Source organism: Aethalodelphis obliquidens, unplaced genomic scaffold, assembly GCF_003676395.1.
Source record: "Aethalodelphis obliquidens isolate GAN/ISIS:26980383/991018 unplaced genomic scaffold, ASM367639v1 scaffold5, whole genome shotgun sequence".
NCBI classification, from domain to species: Eukaryota; Metazoa; Chordata; class Mammalia; order Artiodactyla; family Delphinidae; genus Aethalodelphis; species Aethalodelphis obliquidens.
In genome coordinates this window covers 74,139,108-74,163,838 of record NW_020837949.1, presented here as the reverse complement: position 1 = coordinate 74,163,838, position 24,731 = coordinate 74,139,108, and the positions used below count along the sequence as shown (strand labels likewise).

General features: G+C 42.3%; 1 protein-coding gene and 1 long non-coding RNA gene across 6 annotated transcripts in view; one reads left to right on the top strand and one right to left on the bottom strand.

Moving 5' to 3' along the window:
* Positions 1-3,557: 3,557 nt before the first annotated feature.
* On the bottom strand, positions 3,558-8,786 carry LOC113618467 (uncharacterized). Its single transcript, XR_003432023.1, has 3 exons — positions 7,706-8,786; positions 5,261-5,504; positions 3,558-3,735 (listed from the first exon to the last, which is right to left on the bottom strand). It is a non-coding gene; the product is annotated as an uncharacterized LOC113618467 (long non-coding RNA).
* A 2,052-nt stretch (positions 8,787-10,838) lies between these two features.
* RAPGEF5 (Rap guanine nucleotide exchange factor 5) overlaps positions 10,839-24,731 on the top strand; it is a 219,917-nt gene continuing 206,024 nt past the window's right edge. For 3 of the 5 annotated variants that reach the window (XR_003432022.1, XM_027102657.1, XM_027102656.1), the window contains exon 1: positions 11,029-11,347. Coding sequence is in view for 3 of the 5 variants with exons in the window: in XM_027102657.1 (XP_026958458.1) it covers positions 11,117-11,347 (231 nt within the window). In the remaining 2 variants the exon portion in view is untranslated. Of the gene's footprint in view, positions 10,881-11,028; positions 11,348-24,731 lie in introns of those variants that run through there. The other 2 variants (XM_027102659.1, XM_027102658.1) reach the window with 2 other exon arrangements.

Sequence of the window (24,731 nt, the reverse complement as noted above, 5' to 3'; positions counted from 1 at the left end):
GTGACTATTGAATAGTTTTCTCTTTTTTCAGATGTGATTGTTTTAACTCTCCCAACTATTTTCTGACCTCCTTGAGGGAATGAAGGCTGTCATCCACATCTGTAGCTCAGATGGTACTGAGCGCAGGATTGATGTTCTATAAATATTGGTTGTCCGATTCCTGGGCATGATCTATAATTAAGCCAGAAAGAAAAAAGAACATCAAATGTTCATATGCTTCTTAGAACAAAATCAGCATTACCTCTAGTTGGATTCCAGAGATATGTGATATGAACCAAAAGGGTGTGATCTTCAAGCAATAAGGCCCATTTCAGGAAGTTGTCCAAATTGTCCAGAGAGAAGAAATGAATTAATCATTTTTGTCACCAACAACAGTAAAGTAGATTCCAAGCAAGGCAGCTTCAATTATTTCGAATACTGAGTAGCTATTCAAGGTTATTAATATTGCAAACTGAAAGGCAGAAACACTAGAAATGCAACATTTCTGCCCTATTGTTAGAGGCTGAAATTTTATGAGGATTACCTGTTGTCATGGCAGAAAATTATTCTAAATACATATCCAACAGTAACTCTGAAGAGTCTTAAATTCTCTAGTAGATGCTCCAGAAAACAGCCACAAAATTCTGTCATCCCATCTGTCTTTTTCTTCTTATGGAGGATCTGTGCTGCCTTAGAGAGACAAATGCAAAATTGAAACAGAAAGCAAAGTAGCCTCCTGTAAATGCCTTCTTTACTGTCTTCTCCTCTAGCATCTTCCCTGTCACATCTGATCTTGTGATGATTGGCACTTCTTCTTTGGGGGTATCTGTAGGATTTGAGCATCAACAGGATTGGCAGATTTCCACTTGTTTTGCCCTTTCCCAGACTGCCCTCAATCCCTCCAAAAACTTCTTTGCCAGCAGATACTGGTCCACCTGACAAACACCAGCGTGGAGTGTTAACTTATGTTCATTTTCAGGCTTATACCTTGTAGTGGTGGTGGTAGGGTGCTGGAGGGTGATCCACTTGTACTAGATAGGGGTCCACGGAATAAGGAGCAACCCTTTAAATGGTAGTGGAATTCATAATGAATGCTGCAAATGTAAATGGGGCAGCTTACATCTGTCTTCATTTCTGGTCTGTACACGCTCACATTTCTGTTAGGCTCAGCCCAGGCGTCATGGGTCTTAGGAGTTTTTGTTATTAGATTACCTACTTGGAAAATACGATGAAGCCTATGTCTCTTTCATCAGAGAAGTACACAGGCATTCTTCATATGATTTCAGGAAGTTCCCAGACCTTCTAAAATCTATGTAGCCCAGATTGAAGAGAGTAATAAAGATACTTTCTAACACACCTGCACTCCTGACTGTGCCTGCATTGTTCTAGGTACTTTACACTTAATATCTCATGTATTCCCCACAATAATCTAATGAGGCAGGTCCTATGATTTTCCTCATTTTGCAAATGATGGAACTGAGACCAAAGACATAGCCCGTTCACCTTTCCACAATGCTTCCAAGTCTTCCCTATGATTTCATGGACTCTTGACTACATTTCTTCTTCTCTTCTAATGTCTACACCCTAAATAGAGATCTAAAAAGCATCTTGTCCGTACAACTTGAGAAAAACTATTAAGACTTTACAAATATTAACGCCTGTTGATCCTCTGAGTCTCCCTTGTAAATAAATATGAAATTCTGTTGTTACTATTGTGAATGGTATCTGAGAACATGTTTCAAATCTACATATTTGAAAAGTGAAACGACATCAGTTTTGATCTGAAATCATAAAACTACAGTTCCGTGTAATGCCCATCATTGCAGAGAACAACTCTGTAAGTGATGGGGAATTCACACAGTATTTGGAAGGAATGGCATTAGTCCTCAGAAAGCTTACAGCCAAAGAGGAGCCAGGGAGAACACATATGCACATAACCCAGTGGGACCACGACCAAAACTGGCTCATCCTGAATCGACTGGAGAACAGAGTCAGATTCTCTCAGCCTTGACAATGCAGGTTTTGACATTTCATCAGGCATAATCAGAAACTTTATGACTAACAGCTTTTCCTAGTTCTAAATCAATAGACCTAAAAGAGCACCTGCAGATAAAAGGTTTAGTGAGCAGCTCTGCTAATAGCAGTTGTGAAGCATTTCTTCCTCAAGCCCTCTTTTCCCTCCTAAGGGACCAGGTCGGAGGGAGAGAATCAGATGAGTGTCACATTTTAATTTCCTAAGAAAGTTCTTCATTGCTGCTCTTATCAACATCACCTCTTTTAAGTAGGTTTATTTAGAAATAAAGATTGATACGTCAAGTGTTTCTCTCTATCCGGGCTTGATACAAAGCTTTAGATTAGAAAAACAAATTGGGGGGATCGCCTAGAACACATTCACAAAGTTTGTGTGCTTGTAAAAATGTGTGCAGAATTTCATGTTACTATCCAATCACCGTGTACTTGCATGTGTGTATGTGTGCGTTTGTGGGGAGATAATTTTGATTAAGTATTCACTATGGAATTTTTTAGGTTAGACCAGTTTTGAACATAGAATAGACAGGATTTATTAATGACAACAACGCATATATAGTTCACTGTTTGCTAGGTGTTTTCATAGGCATTATTTACTTTAGCCTTTATTACCATCCCACAGACTAGGTTTTATTATCCCCTGTTTTACAGATGACGAAACAGGCTCAAAGAGGTGAAGTGCTTGGTGAAGGTCGCAGAGCCAATAAATCAAGAAACGTGGGACGTGACCTAGGTTTTCTGGTTGCACTTTCAGTGTTTGTTTTATTCCCCCATAGCTGTATTCAGAGTAGAAAGGATGAGGAAGTTATGTTTCGGGTGTTGGCAGTAAAGAAGGTGCTTCGGGAATAACCTGTGTAAAGATTTGGGGTTTGCCTAGAGAGGGGATTACGTGGGAAAAGTTGGTGAAGATCGTATCTAGACCATTGTTTGTTCACCAGGTCACGCGGCTTCCTTGGACCTCACCTGGGATTGATCAACAGCAGCTCCAGCCACATAGCTGTGATTTAAGAGGTACCTCATTGGGTTAGAGTCTGCATGTAGACCCTGTCTAATCTTCTCAGCAACCTGGTAGTGTTAGTATTACACAGAACATATCATGGAGGCTCAGAGAAGTCAAGTAATTTAAGGCCATGTAACTAGAAGGTGGAAAAATCTGGGTTTAAACTCAGGCCCATCTGGTTGCAAAGCACGGGTCTCCCCATTCCACCACCCAGGTCCCTCGAGTAGCCACCTTTGTGGAAATCACTAGTTCCGTGTCAGGATGAAAGTGGTATTACTTCAGCAAAGGTAGCTGGGAAGTGGGCAAGGCAGAAAGCTTTTTTAGCCTGTTCACATCTCCGTCCTTTCTTACTATCAGAGATAAATTTTTTTCTAACCATGCCTTATAATAACCGTTCTCAAGTTCCTTGGTCTTGGGACCCCTTTACACTTTTAAATTATTGAGCTTTTGTTTTCTGTGGGTCATGTTTATGGATACTTACTGTATTAAAATTGAAAAGAGCAAAAATTTTTAAATATTTATTAATTCATTTAATAATAAACAGATTATATGTTAATAGAAATATGTTTTATGAAAAATAACTTCCCCCAAACAAAACAAAGTTAGTGAAAAGAATGGCATTGTTTATATTTTTGTTAATTTCCTTGATGTTTGGCTTCGAAGGAGCTGCTGGAGTGCCTTATCTGTTCCTGCATTCCGTTTGTTGCAATATCACATGTCCGTAGCCTCTGGAAAACACCAGTGTATCCTCATGAGAAAATGAGAACAAAAAAGACAAATAATATTTTAGCATTATTAAGAAAATAGTTTCTACCGTATGGAACCCCTGCGAGGGTGTTGAGGATCCCCAGAGGTCCCCAGACCACACTTTGAGAATTGCTGCCTTATGTAACCACTTCAGTATTCACTAGGGCCAGTGAAAAAAGTAAATGTTTGGGTTGGATGGAAACTTACAGGTCACTGAATCCAATCATGCCTCTGATAACACGAAATTCCATGAAGCCTGGTGTAAGCCCCCTATTTTGCAAGGGTAAGGACCATATTAGGTTCAAAATGGACTTTAAGTGGATAGAAAAGCCTTTATTATGTTGAGAAGAAATTTTACTCTGTGGTTTCCATCTTCAGTCTTAACTCTGTATAGAATGAGTCCAGTTTCTCTTCTGTGTATTCAAGGTATATGAAAACAATGACCTTGTTGTCCCTTGAGTGCTGTCATCTTCTTTAAGCTAAAGAGCTTCTTTATATTTAAGAACTTAGGAGACATTCCTGCTCTGAGTGTTCTCTAGCCCCACATCTATATCTTCTCACCAAGATCTTTGAGTACCAATTTGAACTCATACAATGTTGCCAGAATGCTCTAAGGCAGCTTTTCTCACTGCTTACTCTGTACTTAGCTTGCGTCAATGCTACAGATGTTTCAAATTCACAAACAGGAAGAAACATACTGTCAAAGGTCTCTGTCTTCTGGTTGGGTATGACCTTTGATACCCTGTTTGCTTTCCCACTCCCTTCTGCCGTCCTGGTGCAGGCTCTGCTTTCTCCAAGGCATCATTTCATCTCTCCCTTCCCTTTCACCCCTACGGGACGGCAGTGCTCTAGGTGCAGCGCTTTAAGGTTTGCAAACAGCTTTACAAGCGTCACCTCATTTAATTAGCACAGAAACTCTTCACAGAATGCATGGATGCAAGTATTATAAGGAAAACACAGAAGTTTCCATTAACCCGATTTTATAGATTACCATGTTAATACTTCATGCCTGGGATTCTGTAACCTGCTTTGCTGGCTGCCCAGCTTTCAACGTCTCCCTATTTTAAAGCACTCTACATACTGATGCTAAAATCATCTTCCTTCCCTGCTGATCTGAACATGCCACCATCTGGAGTCCATTTATAGCCTCCCATCACCCTTGGGATAATGTATTTTCCTGTGACCTTTGAGACTCTGCATCTGCTAAGACCTCTGGCTTGCTTTCCTCAACCTAGGATGACAGTGTTTGGCTAATCACAGCTTTGTTCATTCATTTGTTCATCCAGCATTCATTCATGCAGGCATTTTTTAACTTAGCATCTACAGTGTGCTAGGCACTGCAATAGACACTAGAGGGGAATACAAAAATGAAACATCTCTGCCCTCCAGGGTTTTATAACCTCATCTAGGTCTTACATGCAAACATTTAATTCAAATACAAGACTAACTGTGATAAGAGAGGCCGTGAAAGTAGATTCACAGTAGTAGGTATACTCTGGGGTTTACCTGAGGAAGGATTAATCCCAATGGGCAGAGCAGAGAAGGCTTCTGGGAGGAGATATTGTTTGATCTGTGAAAGGATGAGTAGATTTCCATAGCAGAGTAGGGAGGATGGGACAAGACTGGCCTGGCTTTCTTGCTGTCTGTTGGTCAAGTTATTTCTCTTATTGCCTTCTTGCTCTGTCTTCTTGGGTATTTTTTTGCACCAGTGTCCTAAATACCCAAGGGCCTGGTAAACTTGCACACCTGACTTAAAAAAAGAAATTTCCAGGATGATAACAGTAAATGGCATATAAAAAGGCATGAATAGAAGGATTTTGTTTCAAGATTATGAGTGTAAGGAATAGAGGACAAACTTATAAGGAGGAGCATCCACCCTTATCAGCCAGTCTCTGGCTGGAGCCACCAATGCTAACAGTGTAAGAAAAAATGTACCATCCCTGAGGGCAATATTTGCATGACGCATAGTGTGTGATGCACTACACAAATAGTAGCACAGTATCACACAGGTTTGTCATGAACCATCTGATGGCTGATAGTTCTATTTATGATGCTTGAACACTAAAATGAGTAAGGCTTAACATTTTTAGATTTGAAACATGTTTCATTATTTTGCTACATTTCTCTTGCCTGCATATTCATTCCATAAGAAAACAAAAATAATGTTAGTATCCAATACACAGTTATACGTGGTATTCTCAGCAGAGGCGGTATGCGCTGTATTGGGTTTCCAGTGCAAACTCTGCCTCTGACCTCCCACTGCTCACCCTTAGTCCTTGGGAAGGTCTGATTCAATCTGTTTTGATCATTACATATTAAAGTGTTGGCAGGCTTGAATAGAGAGGCGAAATTGTATTTAGGTTTTCCATTTCAGAGAGCTGGTAAAGCAATGCAAAACATCTTAAATAGAGGAAAAATTAAAACAAGAGATGTTGGGAAGGGTTGGACACCAGGGAGGACTCACCAAAGTCCTGGTAGCTATGGTGTTAGGAGACTCTCTAGCATGACATACATTGTGTACATTTATCGGGAGATAGGTAGGTACACAGGGAGGGGAAAAACAAGGGAAAAAACCCAGCTAACAGATGCTTTCCTTGGCGTTCTTTTTCTTAAAATTAATTAATTAATTGGCTGTGTTGGGTCTTCGTTGCTGCACATGGGCTTTCTCTAGTTGTGGCGAGCGGGGTCTACTCTTCGTTGCGGTGCACGGGCTTCTCATTGAAGTGGCTTCTCTTGTTTTGGAGCACGGGCTCTAGGTGCACGGGTTTCAGTAGTTGTGGCACACAGGCTCAGTAGTTGTGGCTCATGGGCTCTAGAGCACAGCCTCAGTAGTTGTGGCGCACGGGCGTAGTTGCTCCATGGCATGTGGGATCTTCCCAGACCAGGGCTTGAACCCGTGTCACCTGCATTAGTAGGTGGATTCTTAACCACTGCGCCACCAGGAAAGTCTCTCCTTGGCGTTCTTGATAATCACATGGGATCACAAAAATTAAAGGGGGAAAACCAAGGTGAGTCACTGCTTCAAATTTCATACAAGTAGAAATGGAAAGACACATGCTGTGTGTTCTCCAAGGGCCCAGCGCAGCAAGGGGTTGAGTGTCTCTGCTCCCTTCTGTCCTCTGAGCACTGCAGTCCAGTTCCACCCTTTACTCTCAGATATTTGGACCCCAACATAGTTATCTCTACAGTCTTTTCTCTTGAGCTCCAGCTCACCCTCTGCTCTTGCTGGTCACATTTTCACTGGGGTGCCTTCTAGTTTAGTTGGTTTAACTGCTATGTAAAACGAAAATCCCCAAAACCAGCTCCCCCTACTTCCTGACTTCTCTAAATCCAGAGCCATTTTTTTAATTGAATTTTTTTGAATAGGTAATATTAAAAAAAAATTAAAAATTATGCTTGAAAAACACCTCCCTTCTTTCCTTTCTCATGTAGCCAAGTCTGACCACTTGCAAAAAAACTTCACGTTTCTTCACACACATACAAATATAAGTATAAATCTCCCTTTATTATTATTTTTTTGAATTCATAAGGGAGTATGTTCTTCACACTTTTCTGAGCCATATGTTCTGGTCATCTATTGTTGTGTAACAAATACCTCTAAGCTGAGTGGCTTAAAACAATTTGCTGCTAACTCTCATAGTTCGGTGGGTTGATTGGGCTCAGCTGCGGAGTTCTTGCTTTGGCTTCTCCCCGTGGCTGCAGTCAGATGTTAGCTAGTACAGGGGTCACGTGAAGGCGTGGCTAGACCGGAGGTTCCAAATGGCTTACAAATGGCTGTCAATTGATGCTGGTTGTTGGATGGGAGCTCAGTTGCCAGAGCACATCTATCTAGACTCTCCAGATGGCTTGGGCTTCTCACAGGAAGCTGGGCTCTGAGTGGGAGCATCCTAAGAGCCAGCGTCCCAAGAGAGTAGGAAGTGAAAGCTACCAGGTCAGTTAGGGGCTACTTACAGAACAGGCACTGTTACCTCTGCAGGATTCTACTGGCCAAAGTAGTCATAGGGCCAGCCCAGGTTCAAGGCGATGGAGAAATAAATCCTGTTTTCTTCATGGGGGCGTGTCAAGATTGTACTGCAGAAGATCGTAGGGATAGGAGATGCTGTGTTGGTCATCTTTGTAAAATACAATCTGTATCACCACCTGAAGTACTTTTCTACTCCTCCTAACATGTGTCCAAGCCCTGAGGAGCTTTCTTTTATAATCTCTGACATCTAACCTCTCTCTTTTTCCACTGACCCCACTCATTCAAACCCTCATCCCTTTGTAGCTAGGTGAAAGTCAAAGTTATCTTCCTGGTCTCCCATTGCCCCTCACTGCAAATAGCCAATAAAACTTGTGTTTTCTTACCATATGTATTTCCATAAACTTTAACTTTGATGATGTCATTCTCCTAAGTAAAAATCAGCTCTGATACTCCAGTGGTTTTGTTTGACCTGTGCAATGTTGGCATACATAGGATTTGCTTTTTTGTTTTAACTTCCAACATTGCAAAATCAGGAGAGTTTATGTAAAAATCCAGATTAAGCTCCTTTTGAAAAACTGGGTCCTTATATGTGGTAAAATTCAGTTCTTCAACTCATATGTTCTAGATACTGAACAAAAGGAAAAAGACTTTCAAGCCCTTGTGGGACTTATATTCTTGTTGTGGGGAGGCAGACAACAGAGAAAATCGATAAGTAAAATACATAGAATGTTGGATGGCAACATTGGAGGGCTAGGAAAGAGAGCAGGAAAGGGGCAGATGGGAAGGGCTACAATTTAAAATCACATGGTCATGGATGGCCTCACTGAAATGGAGACATTTCAGTTAAAAAAAGCTTAAGGAGTAGAGGAATGGTAACACTGAATTCTAGAACTATGCTTTCTAATAGAGTAGCCCAAAGCCATAAGTGGCTCTCTCAATTTATATTAATTAAAATTAAATAAAATTTAAAATTCAGTTTTTCAGGCACATTAGTCACATTTCAAGTGCTCAAAAGCCACATATGAGTAGTGGCTACAAAGCAGATACAGAACATTTCCACCATTGCAGAAAGTTCTACTGGACAGCATTTCAGAGGAAGTGTATTCCATGCAGAGGGTACAGCAAGTACAAAGGTCCTGGGGTGGGGTATTGCTTGATTTGAGCTAAATAGTGGCATGGCTCTTCTGCTTACACATTCCTGCTATTCCCTATTGCCTGTGTTATACCATGGCTATATGGTAATTGTCATTTAGCAGCTTACCCCAAGCCCACTTTCCAAAGGTCCTGTTGATATTGAGTTTTAGAACTTTGGTCAATACCATAAAATCTATGGGATAAAGGCCAAACTCCCTGGTCTTGCATTGAGAAGCACTGTGAAGGAGTGTGAAGACCAAGGATCTGGCCTAGGAGTCAGAACACAGTGTTCTATTTTAGAGCAGAGGAGGTTCATGGTGTGATTCAAAGGGTATTATCAGGGGCGATATGGCACAAGCATCCCCTAATCAGAGTGATAACTGACCACAAGTGTCCTGGAGGGCCTCTACTGGACCAGGACTAAAGGTCTAGTGGACCTTTAGTTGGTGTTTCAGGAGGGAGTTTGGAGTATGACATAGGGGCTCAAGGCAATGCCGAACTACCAGTGGAAGCAGAAGTATTTCAACATTATATAAGCTGGTACACTCATATGGTACATACAAATAGGATTTCAGCCTTCAATATATGAGATAGGTATTTGGAAATTGTAATGGATGATAGAGTTTATTGTAGGGCCCTTTCCAGTAAACACACACAGCTTTAGGTGACAGGATTTAAGGCCTTCTCCAGTGTGTCACCAGCATCCATTCTGATATTTTCTCCTTCTTCTCTATCACATGATCCCTCTCTCCCACCAGTATGACACATTCAGTGCCCAATATGTTCTGTGTCCTACCACCTTGGTGTTTTTCTCATGTTTTTCCTTCTTACTCAAAGGACCGGCACCCTTCTTTCTGCCTGGTTGAAGCTTCTGGACTCAGCTTGAAGGCACAGCTCAAGCTCCCTTCACTGACTTTTGCCTGTCCCAGACCAGAAGGATTTCCTCGCTCCTGTGGCCCTCAATGCTCATTATTCACACTCACTGGGCAATTACTAAGAGTACAAGGCAATATCTTTGTTATTTTATATGTGTATCTAGTCCTGGGCCAAGTTTTAAGTTTCTTGAAGGCAGAGGTCACAGGTCATTCTTCTTTTTTCCTTACGTGGCCATATTTCCGTATATATTTGCCAAGCGTCTACCTTGAGAGGGCTGAGGGCACAACCAAGGGCCCCGATCTCCTGTAATTCTCATTTGTCAGTTTTATTTTTTTTAACGTGAATAAGCTTACTCAATTCTTACAAGTCTTAGGCAAAGATAGGGACCCCAGTGTCCTACTGATAAGGAGTAAAAGCGCTGGCTGGCCCTTGTTGAAGACAGATTGATCTGGGAGGTGAAGTTTCACGGCTATCTGGACATTAAGGCCCTGCTGGAATAGTTTCATTCCCAGGGCTCCACTATTCCTACCTCCTGGAATGGTGTAAACAATGATTCACACCACAGTAGGCCTTTACGCTTCACCAAGCACATTCATCATATGCATCAGGCATTTAGGGAGGGTCAAGTTCCAACTTGTTAGCAGAGATTCACCTCCAGGTCACCAGACTTGAACCTATTTTGCTAAACACCTAGCATAACGAACGAACAAAAGTCTTCTCCCCTTAGCCTTTAATGATGAATGTGTCAAAGAGGGGACGGCGGGGGGGCAATTCTACCTCACTGGTGTTTGACTTGTAGCAGAATACAGAGCCTATTTGAAGTTCTCTGGCAAAAACCATTTTTGGGAATAGCGATTACGATTTTGAGCCAGGCTGTGATGGGAACGGGGAAAAAAACCATTGCGCACACGGGGTGGGGTTGGTGTGCTCCAGACTTCCCAGCTCGCTTGGTCGAAGTTCAACGCTGGCAGAGAGGAAAAGGGGGCGAAGCGGGACTTTTCAGACTGAAGGGAGTTGGGGGATGGGCCGGGCAGTTGAGTGGGTTTGGTGCTGGATTCTGGGGATCCCGCACCTGTGGAAGAGACGGTGTCCAAGGTCCGAGGAGCGGCTGCCGGGGTCCAGGTCCACGGGCGTCCAGGTCCTCGGGCTGAGGTGTGCCGCTGGAGAGGGCGGGGCGGGGCGGGGCGCACCTGGGCGGGGAGGGGAGGTGCGTGGGGCTGAGCTTGGCGGGGGCCGCGGCGCGCGCCAATGGGCAGCGGCGGGCTGCGCGCCCCGCGCCCGAGCCGCAGTCGCGCCCTCTCACTGCCTAGCGAAGGCTTGGACGACGCGCGGAGGCGAGCGCGGTGAAGAAGGGCCTTCGGCGCCGCAGCCGCAGCCGCCTTCAGGGCATGAGGATGGCCGTGGGCTCCGTCAAGATGCAGCCGCCGTGCGAGAGTCCGGCCCTGGCCGCGGCGGCGGCGGTGGCGGCGGCGGACGGCGCCTTTCGCCGCAGCCCGAGCGCCCGCGAGCCGGAGCGCGAGCCGCTGCAGTTGCCGCCGCGGCCGCGGCTGCGGGACCTGCCCGCGCTGCTGCGGAGCGGCCTCACTCTGCGGAGGAAGCGCAGCGCCGCCGGGGGCCGGGTGAGTGTCCGGGTCCTGCCGGCCGGGATGGGCGTGGGCGGCGCGCACGTGGAGCCCGCGCCCACCCTCGCGGGCGACCGAGGCGGGCGTCTGGAAGTTGGGGAGGTTCCGGGAGGGGCCCCCTTGTGAGAGACTGGGCAGAAGAGGCACCCGGGACGGTGGGGTCGTGGGGTTCCCCCAGGGGAGCGAAGGTTTGCCCTTCCCCCAGATGCACCTGACTTAACCCAAGCGCACCTGGATTCAGGCTGCGGGACCGTGAGCATCGCCGGAAGAAGGGCTGTTTGCCTGTCCCCAGAGGGGGAGCTGCAGGTGTCCGGTGCCTAACAGTCGGCCAGCCCTTTCCCGACAGCGAGCCTCAGGCCCCACGAGTGGGATCTCCGTTTTCAGGGGGCATGAGACGTGTGCGCTGGTGTTGGGACGCCTCGTTGCAAGCTTTGGGCATCGGCACTGGCTCTGGCCGACGCTACGGACGAGGGGGAGACCCCGGAGTTGGAAGCTCCGGGGCGAGCTTTAGCTCCCGGGTTCCCGAGTTGCCAGCACTTAGTACTCGGCGACTCCCCCAGAATCTTAAATATTGACTTCCTGCTGGTGTGTTCGATAGGATTTCCTGGTGGAGGACGGTGCCTCATTGGGTTCTAAGGGCATCTAATGGCCCGAGCAGGTCAGACGTGTTTTGCGGTTAAGAGAAGCGGGGCGGCCTGGGGTCTTTCATAAGTCACCCAGCAGGCCCTGCCGGGGCCTCTGGCCACGGGGCTGACTTGTCAGGTGTCCGTGCTCACCGGGGCCTTGGGCACATTTTGGTGGGTTTTACTGAGCTTTTAAAAATTTGCCATCCTTAAGGAGACTTGACCGAGAAGCTGCCACAGTGTAGATTTTTTGGACTGTAAGTTAAAAAAGAAGTCTTGGTTGTCTGCCTTAAAAGATCTTACTGGGGGATTTTCAGATCTTGCAAGATAAGTTTGTGGAAACTTGAGAGTTAGGGAGAAGCACTGGGTTTGGTATGGACTCATCTGGTCAGGGAGGGGTCTGAACTGATGGAGGTCTTCGGCCTTTCTAGGCTGTGTTCCTACTTTCCTAAGAATTTTTCTTCCCGTGTAGGGATGACTGTACATGATCTACCTCAGAAGGATGTTTTGAGGATTAGCTGAGTGTAATAGGACATCTTTAAGTCCATGACCAGGGGAGTTTAGGAATTACCCACAAATGACCTTAACGTGTGGCATACAGGATTGCCTGCAAAGAAAGTGAGGAAATGTGTCCCAAAGATGTGGTAACTAAATAAACACAAGAACCAGAGTTATAGACCTTGCAGGCGTCTAGGGAAAAGTAGGTCAAATCATGTTCCTATTATCCTTGACAGTTACTTTTTCATGGCACAGAATACTGAAGATGTGAGGGCAGCCAGGCAATCTGTGAGCAGAATTGCTGAGGGTTTCTTTATAAATAGATCTAGAGTGTTCATCTGCATAGAGGCTTGTGTTTCCCTTGCCTGGGATGATGTTGTGGTGGACCTTGCCTAGATACATATTTACTTAATTATTCTGAATGCAGTTACTTCAAATAGTGTATACTTTATTGGCCCTTCTTTAGTTCTAATACTGTATGACTTCTCTTTGGGACATTCCAAACACATTTCATAAGTGCATGGCCAGTTTTTTTATTGGAGGAAGATTGTCAAATTTTCCAATATTGGAAGCCCATAATTTTCAACTTTTTTCCCCCTCCTTTGGCTCTGGAACGACCTTGGTGTTTTTGGAACCTTCCCATCAAAGGAGTTGGAAAGAGTTTGAAAGAAAGAGAAAAATAAGTGAAATATGTACCCATATTAGTTTGTTCAGGCTGCTATAACAAAATACCATAGGCTGGGTGGCTTAAACAACAGAAACTTATTTTCTCACAGTTTTGGAGGCTGAGAAGTCCAAGATCAAGGTGCCAGCAGATTTGGTTTCTGGTGAGAACTGTCTTCCTGGCCTGTAGACAGCCACCTTCTTGCTGTGTTCTGACATGACCATTCCTTGGTGCACATGGAGGGAGAGAGATCTCTCTCTCTTTCCTTTTTCCTTTTTGTTTTTTAAATTGAAATATAGTTGACATACTATATTATGTTGGTTTCAGGTGTATTACATAGTGATTTGACGTTTGCATACATAACAAAATGATCACCACAAGTCTAGTTACCGTCTGTCTCCATACAAAGTTATTGCAGTATTATCGACCATATTCCTTATGCTGTATATGACATCCCCATGGCTTATTTATTTTATAACTGGAGGTTTGTACCTCTTCATCTTGTTCACCTATTTTGCCGCCCCCTCACCCATGACCACCTGTTTATTCTCTGTATCTTTGAGCCTATTTTCATTTTGTTTGTTTTTTAGATTCCACATTTGAGCTCATACAGTATATGTCTTTCTCTAACCTTCACAGAATACCCTCTAGATCCATCCATATTGTCACACATGGCAAAATTTCATTTTTTTTTAATGGCTGAGCAATCTTTCCTTGTATGTATATGTGCCATCTTCTTTATCCATTCATCTATCAGTGGACACTTAGCTTGTTTCCATATCTTGGCTATTGTAAATAATGCAGCAGTGAATGTAGGGGCACATGTGCCTTTTCCAGTTAATGCTTTTGTTTACTTTGGGTAAATACCCAGATGTGAAATTACTGGATCATGTGGTAGTTCTATTTTTAATTTTTTGAGGGACCTCCATACTGTTTTCCATATTGGTGGTGCCAATTATAACCTTAACCAACAGGGCAGAAGAGTTCCCTTTTCTTCATATCCTCACCAACACTGGTTGTTTGTTGTCTTTTTGATGACAGTCATTCTGACAGATGTGAGGTAATATCTTATTGTGGTTTTGAATTGCATTTCCCTGATGATTAGTGATATTGAGCATCTTTTCACATGCCTGTTGGCCATCTGCATGTCCTCTTTGGAAAAATGTCTCTTCAGGTCCTTTTTTGTTTTTGTTTTTGCGGTACGCAGGCCTCTCACTGTTGTGGCCTCTCCCGTTGCGGAGCACAGGCTCCGGACGCGCAGGCTCAGTGGCCATGGCTCACGGGCCCAGCCGCTCCGCGGCATGTGGGATATTCCCGGACCAGGGCACGAACCCATGTCCCCTGCATCGGCAGGCGGACTCTCAACCACTGCGCCACCAGGGAAGCCCCAGGTCCTTTTTTAAATGGGGTTATTTTTGTTTTTGATGTTGAGTTGTATGAATTCTTTATATATTTTGGATTAACCCCTTGTTGGATATATCGTTTGCAGATATCTTCTCCCGTTCAGTAAGGTGCCTTTTCATTTTGTTGATTGGTTTCTTTCACTGTGAAAAAGGCTTTTAGTTTGATATAGTGCCATTTGTTTATTTTTTCTTTTGTTTCCTTTGCCTGAGGAGACAGATCCAAAAAAAAAAATATATATATATATATATATATATTGCTAAGACTGATATCATACTGTACTGCCTATGTTTTCTTCTAGGAGTTTTATGGTTTCAGGTCTTACAGTTAAGTCCTTCATCTGTTTTGAGTTTCTTTTTGTATATGTTGTAAGAAAGTGGTCCAGTTTAATTCTTTTGCTGTAGCTCTCCAGTTTTCCCAGCACCATTTATTGAAAAGGTATATTCTTGCCTCCTTTGTCATAGATTAATGGACCGTATAAATGTGGGTTTATTTTTGGGCTCTCTATTCTGTTTTATTGAGCTGTGTGTCTGTTTTTATGCTTTACCATACTGTTTTGATGACTGTAACTTTGTAGTATAGTTTGAAATCAGGGTGTGTGTGATACCTATAACTTTGTTCTCTTTCTTAAGACTGCTTTGACTACTTGGAGTCTTTTGTGTTTCCATACAAATTTTAGAATTTTTTGTTCTAATTCTTTGATCTCTCTCCCTTTTCTTATAAGGCCACTAATTCCATCTTGGAGACACCACCCTCATGACCTAGTCTAACTCTAAGTACCCCCCAAAGCCCCTCCAAACACTATCATCTTGAGGCTTATGGCTTCAACATATGAATTTTGGGGGAACACCAACATTCAGTCCATAACAGAAGGGTTTGAAGGAAAGAGAAAAACATGAGAGGGCTTCCCTGGTGGTGCAGTGGTTGAGAGTCCGCCTGCCGATGCAGGGGACGCGGGTTCGTGCCCCGGTCCAGGAAGATCCCACATGCTGTGGAGCAGCTGGGCCTGTGAGCCATGGCCGCTGAGCCTGTGCGTCCGGAGCCTGTGCTCCGCAACGGGAGAGGCCACAACAGTGAGAGGCCCGCGTACCGCAAAAAAAAAAAAAAAAAAACCAAAAAAACCATGAGAAATATGTGCCAAACCAGTGGATGACTTGTAAGTACCTGGGGTCATGTGGTTAGCCCCTTGGTTACCAGTGCAAATAAATCATGGCTTAGATCTTTTTGTGGACCTTTAGTTTTGTATCTCATGAGCCGTACTTCCAGATTACAGCTGACTGATTATAGGGACAAGTTAGCACAAATTCATTACTACTGGTAAGAAAGTAGCTTTGTGCATTACACAAGTTGGTAAGAAAGTTTGCAACTTCTGTATTGACCAAGATCTGATTTAGGAATATGTGAGACTCTTGCTCATGCTGTCTCGGGCTCCCACAGATCTTGACAATCTGACATCAACTGTCATCTAATAAGCTCTTTGTGGGTTGTGTTGCCCAACCCAGGTGCCTTGTAGGCTGTCTCTTATGAGGAAAAACTAAGCTGACATTTGTTACTACAAGAACTCCTGGTTCCTTGGTTCAGTCACTTCTAATCATACTGAATTCAGAATGCAAACTGATTAAGACTCTTTGCACTGCTTTAGGCTAAGTGGGGAATGGCTAAATTTTTCTTTCGGGGAGGACCTTCTAAAAAAGTCAGTGGTAAGATAAGGCACAGATTGAATTTCCACCAAAACCATTTAATTGTTTGTTTCTTTTTTTAAACTTTGTGTTATGGAGATTATGAGAGAATAGTATAATTACTACCTACCTTCAGCAGCTATTAACATTTTGCCAGTTTTGTTTCACTTATTTCTCCTTTCCCTACTTTTTTTTAATGGGAGCTGGTATATTTTAAAGCAAAATCCTAAATATTATGTCATCTCATTCGTAAGTGTTTCAGTTTACATCTCTGATAAGGGCTTTTTTCCTTAGGAAAAAAAGAAAAAAACATAAAAATTGTATGGCTTTCTCAAACCTAAAAATATTAATAAAATTCACAAAATATTAACAAAATTCACAAAATATTAACAAAGTTCACAAAAAATTAACAAAATTCCTTAATGTAATTCCCATATTTAATTTTTCTCAAAGATGTCTTTTCACTTATGATTTGTTGCAGTCAGGAATTAAACAAGGTCTCATTGCATTTGGTTGTTAGGTTTTCAGATCTATTTTATTTTATAACAACCCCTCCCTCCCCCCCCTTCTTTTTTCATGCCTTCGATTTGATGGAGTTAGCAGGTCATTTGTCAGGTAGAATGCCACGCTTCTCGGCTGACTTCTTACTTGTGGTGTTGTCTAATTTGTACCTTTATTTTCAATGTTTCCTATAATCTGGCAATGAGATGTAGAGGCTTGATTAGATTCAGACTTAAAGGCAAGCATCCTTGGTAGGTGTTACTGTGTAAAAGTGTTGCATCACATCATAAGACATGTGATGTCTGGATGTTTCTCTCTTTGAGATATCAAGAGTGATTAGTGGGTTCAGGTAGAGTCAGCTTACCCTTGTACCTTTCACCTAATGATTGTAGCATCGGTCATTCATGATTGTAACCTAGATCCATTTCATTAGAGGTTGCAAAATGATGATGATGTAAATCTATCATGCCTCTTGCATTTATCAATTGGGATTCTGTCTATAAAGAATTTACCCTCATGAATTACTTAGGTCTCCTGAAAATCAGATCGTGTAGAAAAGACAGGGAAAAAGCTTAGTTTTTTTCCTTTTATCAATTTTCTGAGTTATGATTTAGTGCCCTAACAACCTCCCATGATAATCAATGAGTTTTTCTTTTTCAAGTATCAGTAAGATCTTGTGGATCTTAATGTCTTTGTTTCAATCCATTGAAGTCAATATTCTTGTTGATGCTCAGCTTCTACTTATCTCCTGTATACTTTTTACAAGGGCCTAGTAGTCTCTAATACCTTTCTTGCTTTCCAGCACAAGGTATTCTAAGCTTATCTTGTCCATTTCCTGCCCCAGACCCAAAATCAGCCATTTTCCAAGGAGTACTGATTCTTTTTACTGGAAACCATTTGTTTCCCCCAACTTTTTCCTCTCTTAGTGGTTGCATTTTTTTTAACCTTTATTTTAAGCCTTTCATCTTAAGTTTTTGTCTCTTTTAGAATTCTTCTCATCAGATGTTTCTAAGACTGTCATTTTCTCCCTCTAATAAAATAACTGGTAACTACCATTCCCTCTTTCTATATATACTGTCAGGCTGCTGGGACTGGCTTATTTTGGGCTTTGGCTGCTGTGATATTTTCTGCAGTGTTCTACCACTTTCTTCATCTCCTTGAAATCTGTTTCATTTCAGCAGCTAGAATGATTCACCAGTTGTGCCAGTTCGACTGTTCACCGAAGTCCTCCAGCGATGCTCAGCCTCTGGATTAGTCTTCTCTCCCCCGACCCCTTCCCTTTAGCCACCCTTCACTCAGGCAGGGTCCCGATGACGTTACAAGTGCTCTTCAGACTTGAGACACTGAAAGTTCTCACTTTTTCATTTCTCACAGTCTCTACCCCATGACTCCCTCTCAGAGAAGAACAGAGCTGCCCATTTCCTGTGTCCGAGCTGGAATGTTTTAGGTGTGACTTAACACCCTCCTCTGCTGGAAATGAGACTTTGTTGATTGAGAAGCACATTCTGCTCCAAATTATACCAGTATGGCCAATTTATAGTCATTTTATACACGCTTCTCATAGGCAAAGCATGTAATTTGTTCCTTGTATTTAAATTTAAATCAGTGGCTAACACTTCATAGCACTTAATTATGTGCCTTGCATGTTCTTATATAAACCTTAACCCTCACTACAAGCTTGTGTGTTCAGTGCTATTATTTGTATTCTACAGATGAGGAAACTGAAACCCAGAGGTAACTTGCCCAAGGTCATTGAGTGGGTAGGGGAAGGGAGGTTTGAATCCAGCCAGTCTGGTTCCATAGTCCATGCTCTGACTTGGCTCTCTCAAATGCACTGAGGGCAAAGGGTCTTACTCTGAATGCCCATAGCCTTATTGTACCTGCCCCTATGACCTTCCACTCTGACAGTGGTCAGTTCATGGTGTTGATAATGTCACACGTTAACTTTTCTTTCATTGGAGCACAAAGAGACTTGTGATCCACCTACTGGGGTTGGGGTAGGGGAACTGAGGGCTGGGGGGAGGGAGCTACTGTGGTTATAGGTTTACGGTAACTAATATTTACTAAGATTAAAAGGTGCATTCAGTGTGTCCTAAGCAAAAACACCCAGGCCCACCTTGATCAATCCAAAAAGCTAATGAATTCATCCTGCTTACTTCTTTTCTTAATCTGCTTATGGTAGCCTGTCAGAAGATGAAGGCCATTAAAGGGAGGTGTGCATCTTTCAGGAAAGGTGAGTCAGGTCAGAGATGAGGGCACATGTTGGTTTTGTTTGAGAAACATTGACTTCCTACCAGCTCGAACTTTGATATCATAGAACTATGTTGACCATGTCTATAAGTAAAGTAAAACTCCGTGAATGTCACCTCTAAAAATATTTGGGAAGAAGGAAAAGGAATTACAGATTCATTTATTCTATTTTAATTTCTTGTAATTCTAGCAAAGGACCTCAAGGGCAAGTTAATGCCATATTGACTTTCTTTCTCTCCCCTCTGACCCCCTCACACAGGCTTTGGTTGAATAATTAGATCAGAGGAAAAGAGCTTGGGCCACAGCTTCAGAAGCTGGGTTTGAGTCACAGGGCTATCGCTTGCATGTTATTTTCTGAGCTCTCTAAGCCTCAGTTTCTTCCTCTGTAATGAGACACACTGTAGATCAGGTTTTTGTGAGAGGCAATGTATGGGACGTTTTGGACACATTGGAGCTTAAATTTTTCCTTCCCCAGCTGGATGCTTATTCTAGGCAAATGGACTTTCAGAGACATATTTCTGGAAATCTAGGCACAAAAAATTTTGCTTTCATATGCAATGTCAGTTTCCAAGTTTTAGAAAAAACGCGATGTCCTAACATATAGTGAATATTTTAGATAGTGTCTAAATACTGGTGCCATAACAAAATAGTCTGAGTTTCACACTTGCACTGTTTCTTAAATTGATTTGGCAGTAATTGGTAACTTGTGCAGCTAAAAATACACGGAAAGGTGGGAGAAAATTCACTGGGGATGACTTGGAGTACTTGTCATTTTTTTGCCTCAGTATTTCATAACAACCCTGGTTAGGAATACTGACCTTTCCAGTAATGAATATGTTACCTAGGAGTAATTTGTGAGAGGTTATTAGATTCTATGGGAAATTGAAATAGTTAAAATCAATGACTTTTTTCCATGGCTAGTTATTATTATGAGGTATCGTTCATAAATGGGTATGGAAAAGGGAAAATCCACAGACACCGCTGTGGATTCTGGCATGTCTTTCATCAGATTGAAACTTCAATAGTCCCCTAAAGGGAGGAGGTATTTTCACCTGTGAGGAAACTACAGTCCAGAGAGGTTAAGTAGCCTTCCATGATCACCCAGCTAGCAATAGTATAGGTAGAATGGAGCCCAGGACCGTCTGATTCCAAAATCTGTGGCCTTTCCCCAAAACCATGCTGTCTAAGACATTGACAATAATTATAACGTGGTGTTTTGAAACAGTGGGTGCCCCAAGGAGCTCCAGTGGCACAATAGGTTAGTGCATGGTACTTACATGAAACAATGGGTGCCCCAGACATTTCAAGTTCAGTGCAAAACACAGCTTATTTTCTTTCCCATGTCTTTAGTAATGGCTTCCAGGATCGATCTTTAATTACTCGCAAGATTTGGCGATGGCTTGAGTAGCAGCTGTCTGTCATCTCCCAGCAATATCAGCCATTGTACAAGAAACATGAAGGTTTGGGATGACTCATTCTGGAAGCCATTGCTCACGTGGTTTGGAAGCTGACTAGCTCCGTGTTACAGATGGACTTGGACATCTATAAAGCAAGTAGGTTCCTTTTCAGGAAGACTGGCAGAGGAGGTAGAATGAGTTTCTGGTAACCCAGGAGTTACATTTCTGAAGGTGACTTGTTTGATAATTAAGAAACTTCAGATTAGGAAGGGGGAAGTGTGCATACCTGGCAAAGTAAATGAACCCATTTATAGTTGCATCGAGTTATTGAGAATACACAAGTATCTTTTAATAAAGTTAAGCTTTGGGATATTTACCTTTTAATGTGTGATTACCTGAAGTAAATGGCTCTTAACTTTTTTTTTTCCCGAACCCAGGCCTTTTCAGGAATCTGGGATAGCACCCTAGAAAAATGCACGTGCAGACATAGTTTTGTATCTCATTTCAGAGAGCTTGTGGATGTTCTGAAGCCTGGGTCACCACACACCCCTAGTTAAAAGGCCCTTCTTCTAGAAGCAGCAGCACCATGGCTCTGTAATTATTTTACTTTTTATCTTCCTCTAAAAATCTGGCATAGTATGAAGTGCTCGTTCAGCAAATATTTTCCCGAATTAAAGCATTTTATTGGCTTGTTGAATTGGAAATTGCTCACCTCTAAATGTAGCAAAAGCTTCAGTGAGCCCTGGGGGGTGGTGGCGTTGATGGTGATAACTACTATTATTTAACAGATTCTTATATAACATTTATCATGTCCCGGTCGTTTGAGGTACTTTAAGAACATTAACCGATTGAACCCTCATAACAGCCTTGTGTGGCAGGTGCTCTCATTGGCTTCTTCTTGTCTAAAGTGGAAAATGAGGTACAGAGAGACTAAGTAGGTTGCCTGAGATCACCTAATAAGTAGAGGACGCCAGATTTGAACCCAGGAAATCTGGCTCCACATTACGAGATCTACCTGTTCTGCTGTATCCTCTCTCCAAATAAAAGAATGTATTTCCTTGATTATAGTCTCTCTCTCTTTTTCATTTTAATACTTTTGAAATAGGGATGTGTGTTAAATTGATGTGGTCATTTAATGGGATATTACTTTTTTCCTTGTAAAACTATTATTAAATTGATAGTATACCTTAAAATTTTGGTGTCTTAGAATAAAACAACGATAGTAAGCCATGTTTTAGTTTTTAAATGTAGCTGAATAGTTTATCTGTAGAAATATCAAAGTAAATCACAGCTTTAAAATGGTGCATACAAATCACTCACTTCTGGATCTCTCCCATGTATACATGTTATTAAACTTTTGTTTGATTTTCTCCTGTTAAAAAATAAATAAAATAAAATGGTGCATACAAAGAAAACCCCTATTTGTGAAGTGTGAAAAATTGAATGAAGAGTATATTAACAATTTATCTGAGCACTGATATTTGGTTACGTAATGACTTAAATGACAGAGGAAAATACATTTAAATTTTTTCCTACAAAAAGCATGAATATCCTTAAAGTAATGTTGAAGGTGAAATTATATATACATAGAATCTTTATTATTGGTTCCCTCCAGATTTTTTTTTTTTTTTGCGGTACGTGGGCCTCTCACTGTTGTGGCCTCTCCCGCTGCGGAGCACAGGCTCTGGACGCGCAGGCTCAGCAGCCATGGCTCACGGGCCCAGCCGCTCCGCGGCATGTGGGATCTTCCCGGACTGGGGCACGAACCTGTGTCCCCTGCATCGGCAGGCGGACTCCCAACCACTGCGCCACCAGGGAAGCCCCAGATTTTTTTTAAGTAAAATTTAAAAGTTAAACTTCCCATATAAATTCCTTTTTTTTTTTTTTTTTTTTAAACTAAGAACCTTGAGTATACCCAAATGCCAGTAGATTTAGACTTGGCCTTTGAGTCACTGTACATTATGTGGGGAGTTGGCAGATCTTATCTTTTGGGACTCAGTTAATCTTTTTTATGTTTTATCTGCTTTGTTCATGAGGCATTGGCTTCTCCTTCGTAAAATGCTTTTCTTTGCATTTTGCAACATTTGTGTTATCTGTAGAAAAAACATAATTCAGGATTTCTAATAAAGGCAAAACATACCTTTCTAAAGTTAAAGAGTCCAGAAAACCAGGACTTCTGCAGTCTAGCTAGTAGTCTTCCTGTATTTTTTTCTAACTTGTCTGGCGACTTACGCTGTAGCCCCATTGGTGGTTTTGCTGTTCAGTTCAGTCAAATTTGACCTTGTCAAATCATTTACCTGCAGCTGTTAGGAGGTGTACATGCAAATACTTATGATTGCCCAACACTTTTGCCTTTGGTGCTGACTGTAAATTTGTTTTGCTCTCGCCTATTACTATTGAGGGAAGTGAACGGCTTATCACTTCTGTTTGGTCTAACACTCTAAATGTTGAACATTTAGAGTTCATTATAATGAACAAACACTACAAATGGTTCACTCCATCATATTGTGCTGTGAATTTATATGTAGGTATGAAATCTTCTTTTGTAGGGGAAAAGAAAGAAGAAGACGTGTGACGTTACCTTTTAGATATTAGGGGAAGTATGATGCCAAATTCTATTCTATGAAAATAGAATTTGGCTTTGGTATAGGAGAGAGGACATTTTTCCGTGTGTTTGTCATTTAACAACTGTGTGGATAAGTCAAATAACGTTTTTGAGTCTCCGTCTCTAAAATGGAATACCAGTATTCTATCATGATGGAATTGATGGTGGGAGAGGGGACCAGTTTTCATTTCTTGGCCCTTGTCTGCCCAACCAAGGTCGGAGCAGTGGTCTCTCTCCATTGAGATGCCACCTCAACCCCCAGAACACTTTGGGGCATATCTTAGACAGAGGGAAAGATGGATCTGTAATATTCACCTCATCTCTTGAGTTGAAGAGGAGGAAGATACTGCTTTAGTAGAAAGAGCATTTGAAGGAACAGGAAGATTCTGCTTAAATCGAGAATCTGTCATACCAGAAGAATAAAAAGGACGTACCTATGAATCTGTTTCTAGAAGATTAAATCATTTGTTTGGCCGTAAACAGAATTCTGGGAGAGGTGTCAGAAGAGTACTTGTGACTGCAGTCCTTTGTGTCTGGGGAGAGCTTACCAGGTGGTTTTATCTTTTAGATAAGAGTTTTTTTGCTATTTCTTGTCATCAGTAAAAGCTATTTCTTAGCCTTAAATGAGCATCAATATTTGTTTTCCTCTACTGTTTAAAATGTATGAAAAATCTTCAAATAGCACCCATTGAAACACCGAAATTTCCTACTCTTCTTGGCACATAACTTCTTTTAAAAAAAAAAAAAAAGAAAGAAAGCAAAGAAGCCTCCTAGTCATATTCTAATCTACCTTGACTATCTCATAAATTTAGAGCTTAAAACAACTCAGCACATTCAGTTCATCAGTAGTTGACTGTTCACTCCGCTGTCATTTAGGTAAGACTTTACATTTGCAAAGTGCTTTCACATTCTAATTTTACTGTTTTCATCGCTCTGGAGTAGGCATTCCTTTCGCATATAGACAGAACAAGTTACTGAGCTTTTCATAGGGCACAACCTCACCGGCTGTGAAGCAAAGGTAGTGCCCACCTCACAGGGTGGGAGTGGAAGTAAATTAATATGCACCGCGCTTTTCAGACAGAACTGGTTGTGTAGAGAAGGCTTAGTGTGAATTGCTGCTGTTGTCCTTGCTGCCGTCACCATCATTGCCTGAAATGACAAATCTGAGGGATTTCAGGATAAAGCCCTTTGAAAAGCTGAAATAGGTCTTATTGGTTATGGTGATAGCAATTAAGTAAGAGGCTCAGACATTGGTATCTTGCTAAAGGTCACAGCGAGGAAGTTAAGAGGTAAGGGCTCCTTGGGCTGGAAGGGTCTCTGATAGGATATCTATGGCCTGTTCTCCCTGAAGCTGTCAAAAATGGGATCTAAAGGAGGACTTCTCAAACTGTAGCATACACACACCCGAGAGCTTGTTAAAACACAGATTCTCGGGCCCCAATCTGAGAAACTTTGATTTCGTAGGTCATGGATGGGGCCCAAGAATCTGCATTTCTGTCAAGTTCCAGGTGATGCTGATGCTGCTGGGTCATGGACTCGCACTGGTCTAAAGGGCCTTAAAAGTTTGGTCCCCTTCAACATCAGAAGATTACTGAGGCTAGGAGTCTACCTCGTGTTCTGTTTGCCGCCTCCATAATGGAAGGACAAGCCAAGATGGCAGTCTGTGACTATCAGAACTTGATTGAATTAATAATATTGGAAACTCCCCCTAATTGGTTTCCACAAAGTGAGTGGCAGTTCCAAAAGCAGTGAGCATTTGAAAC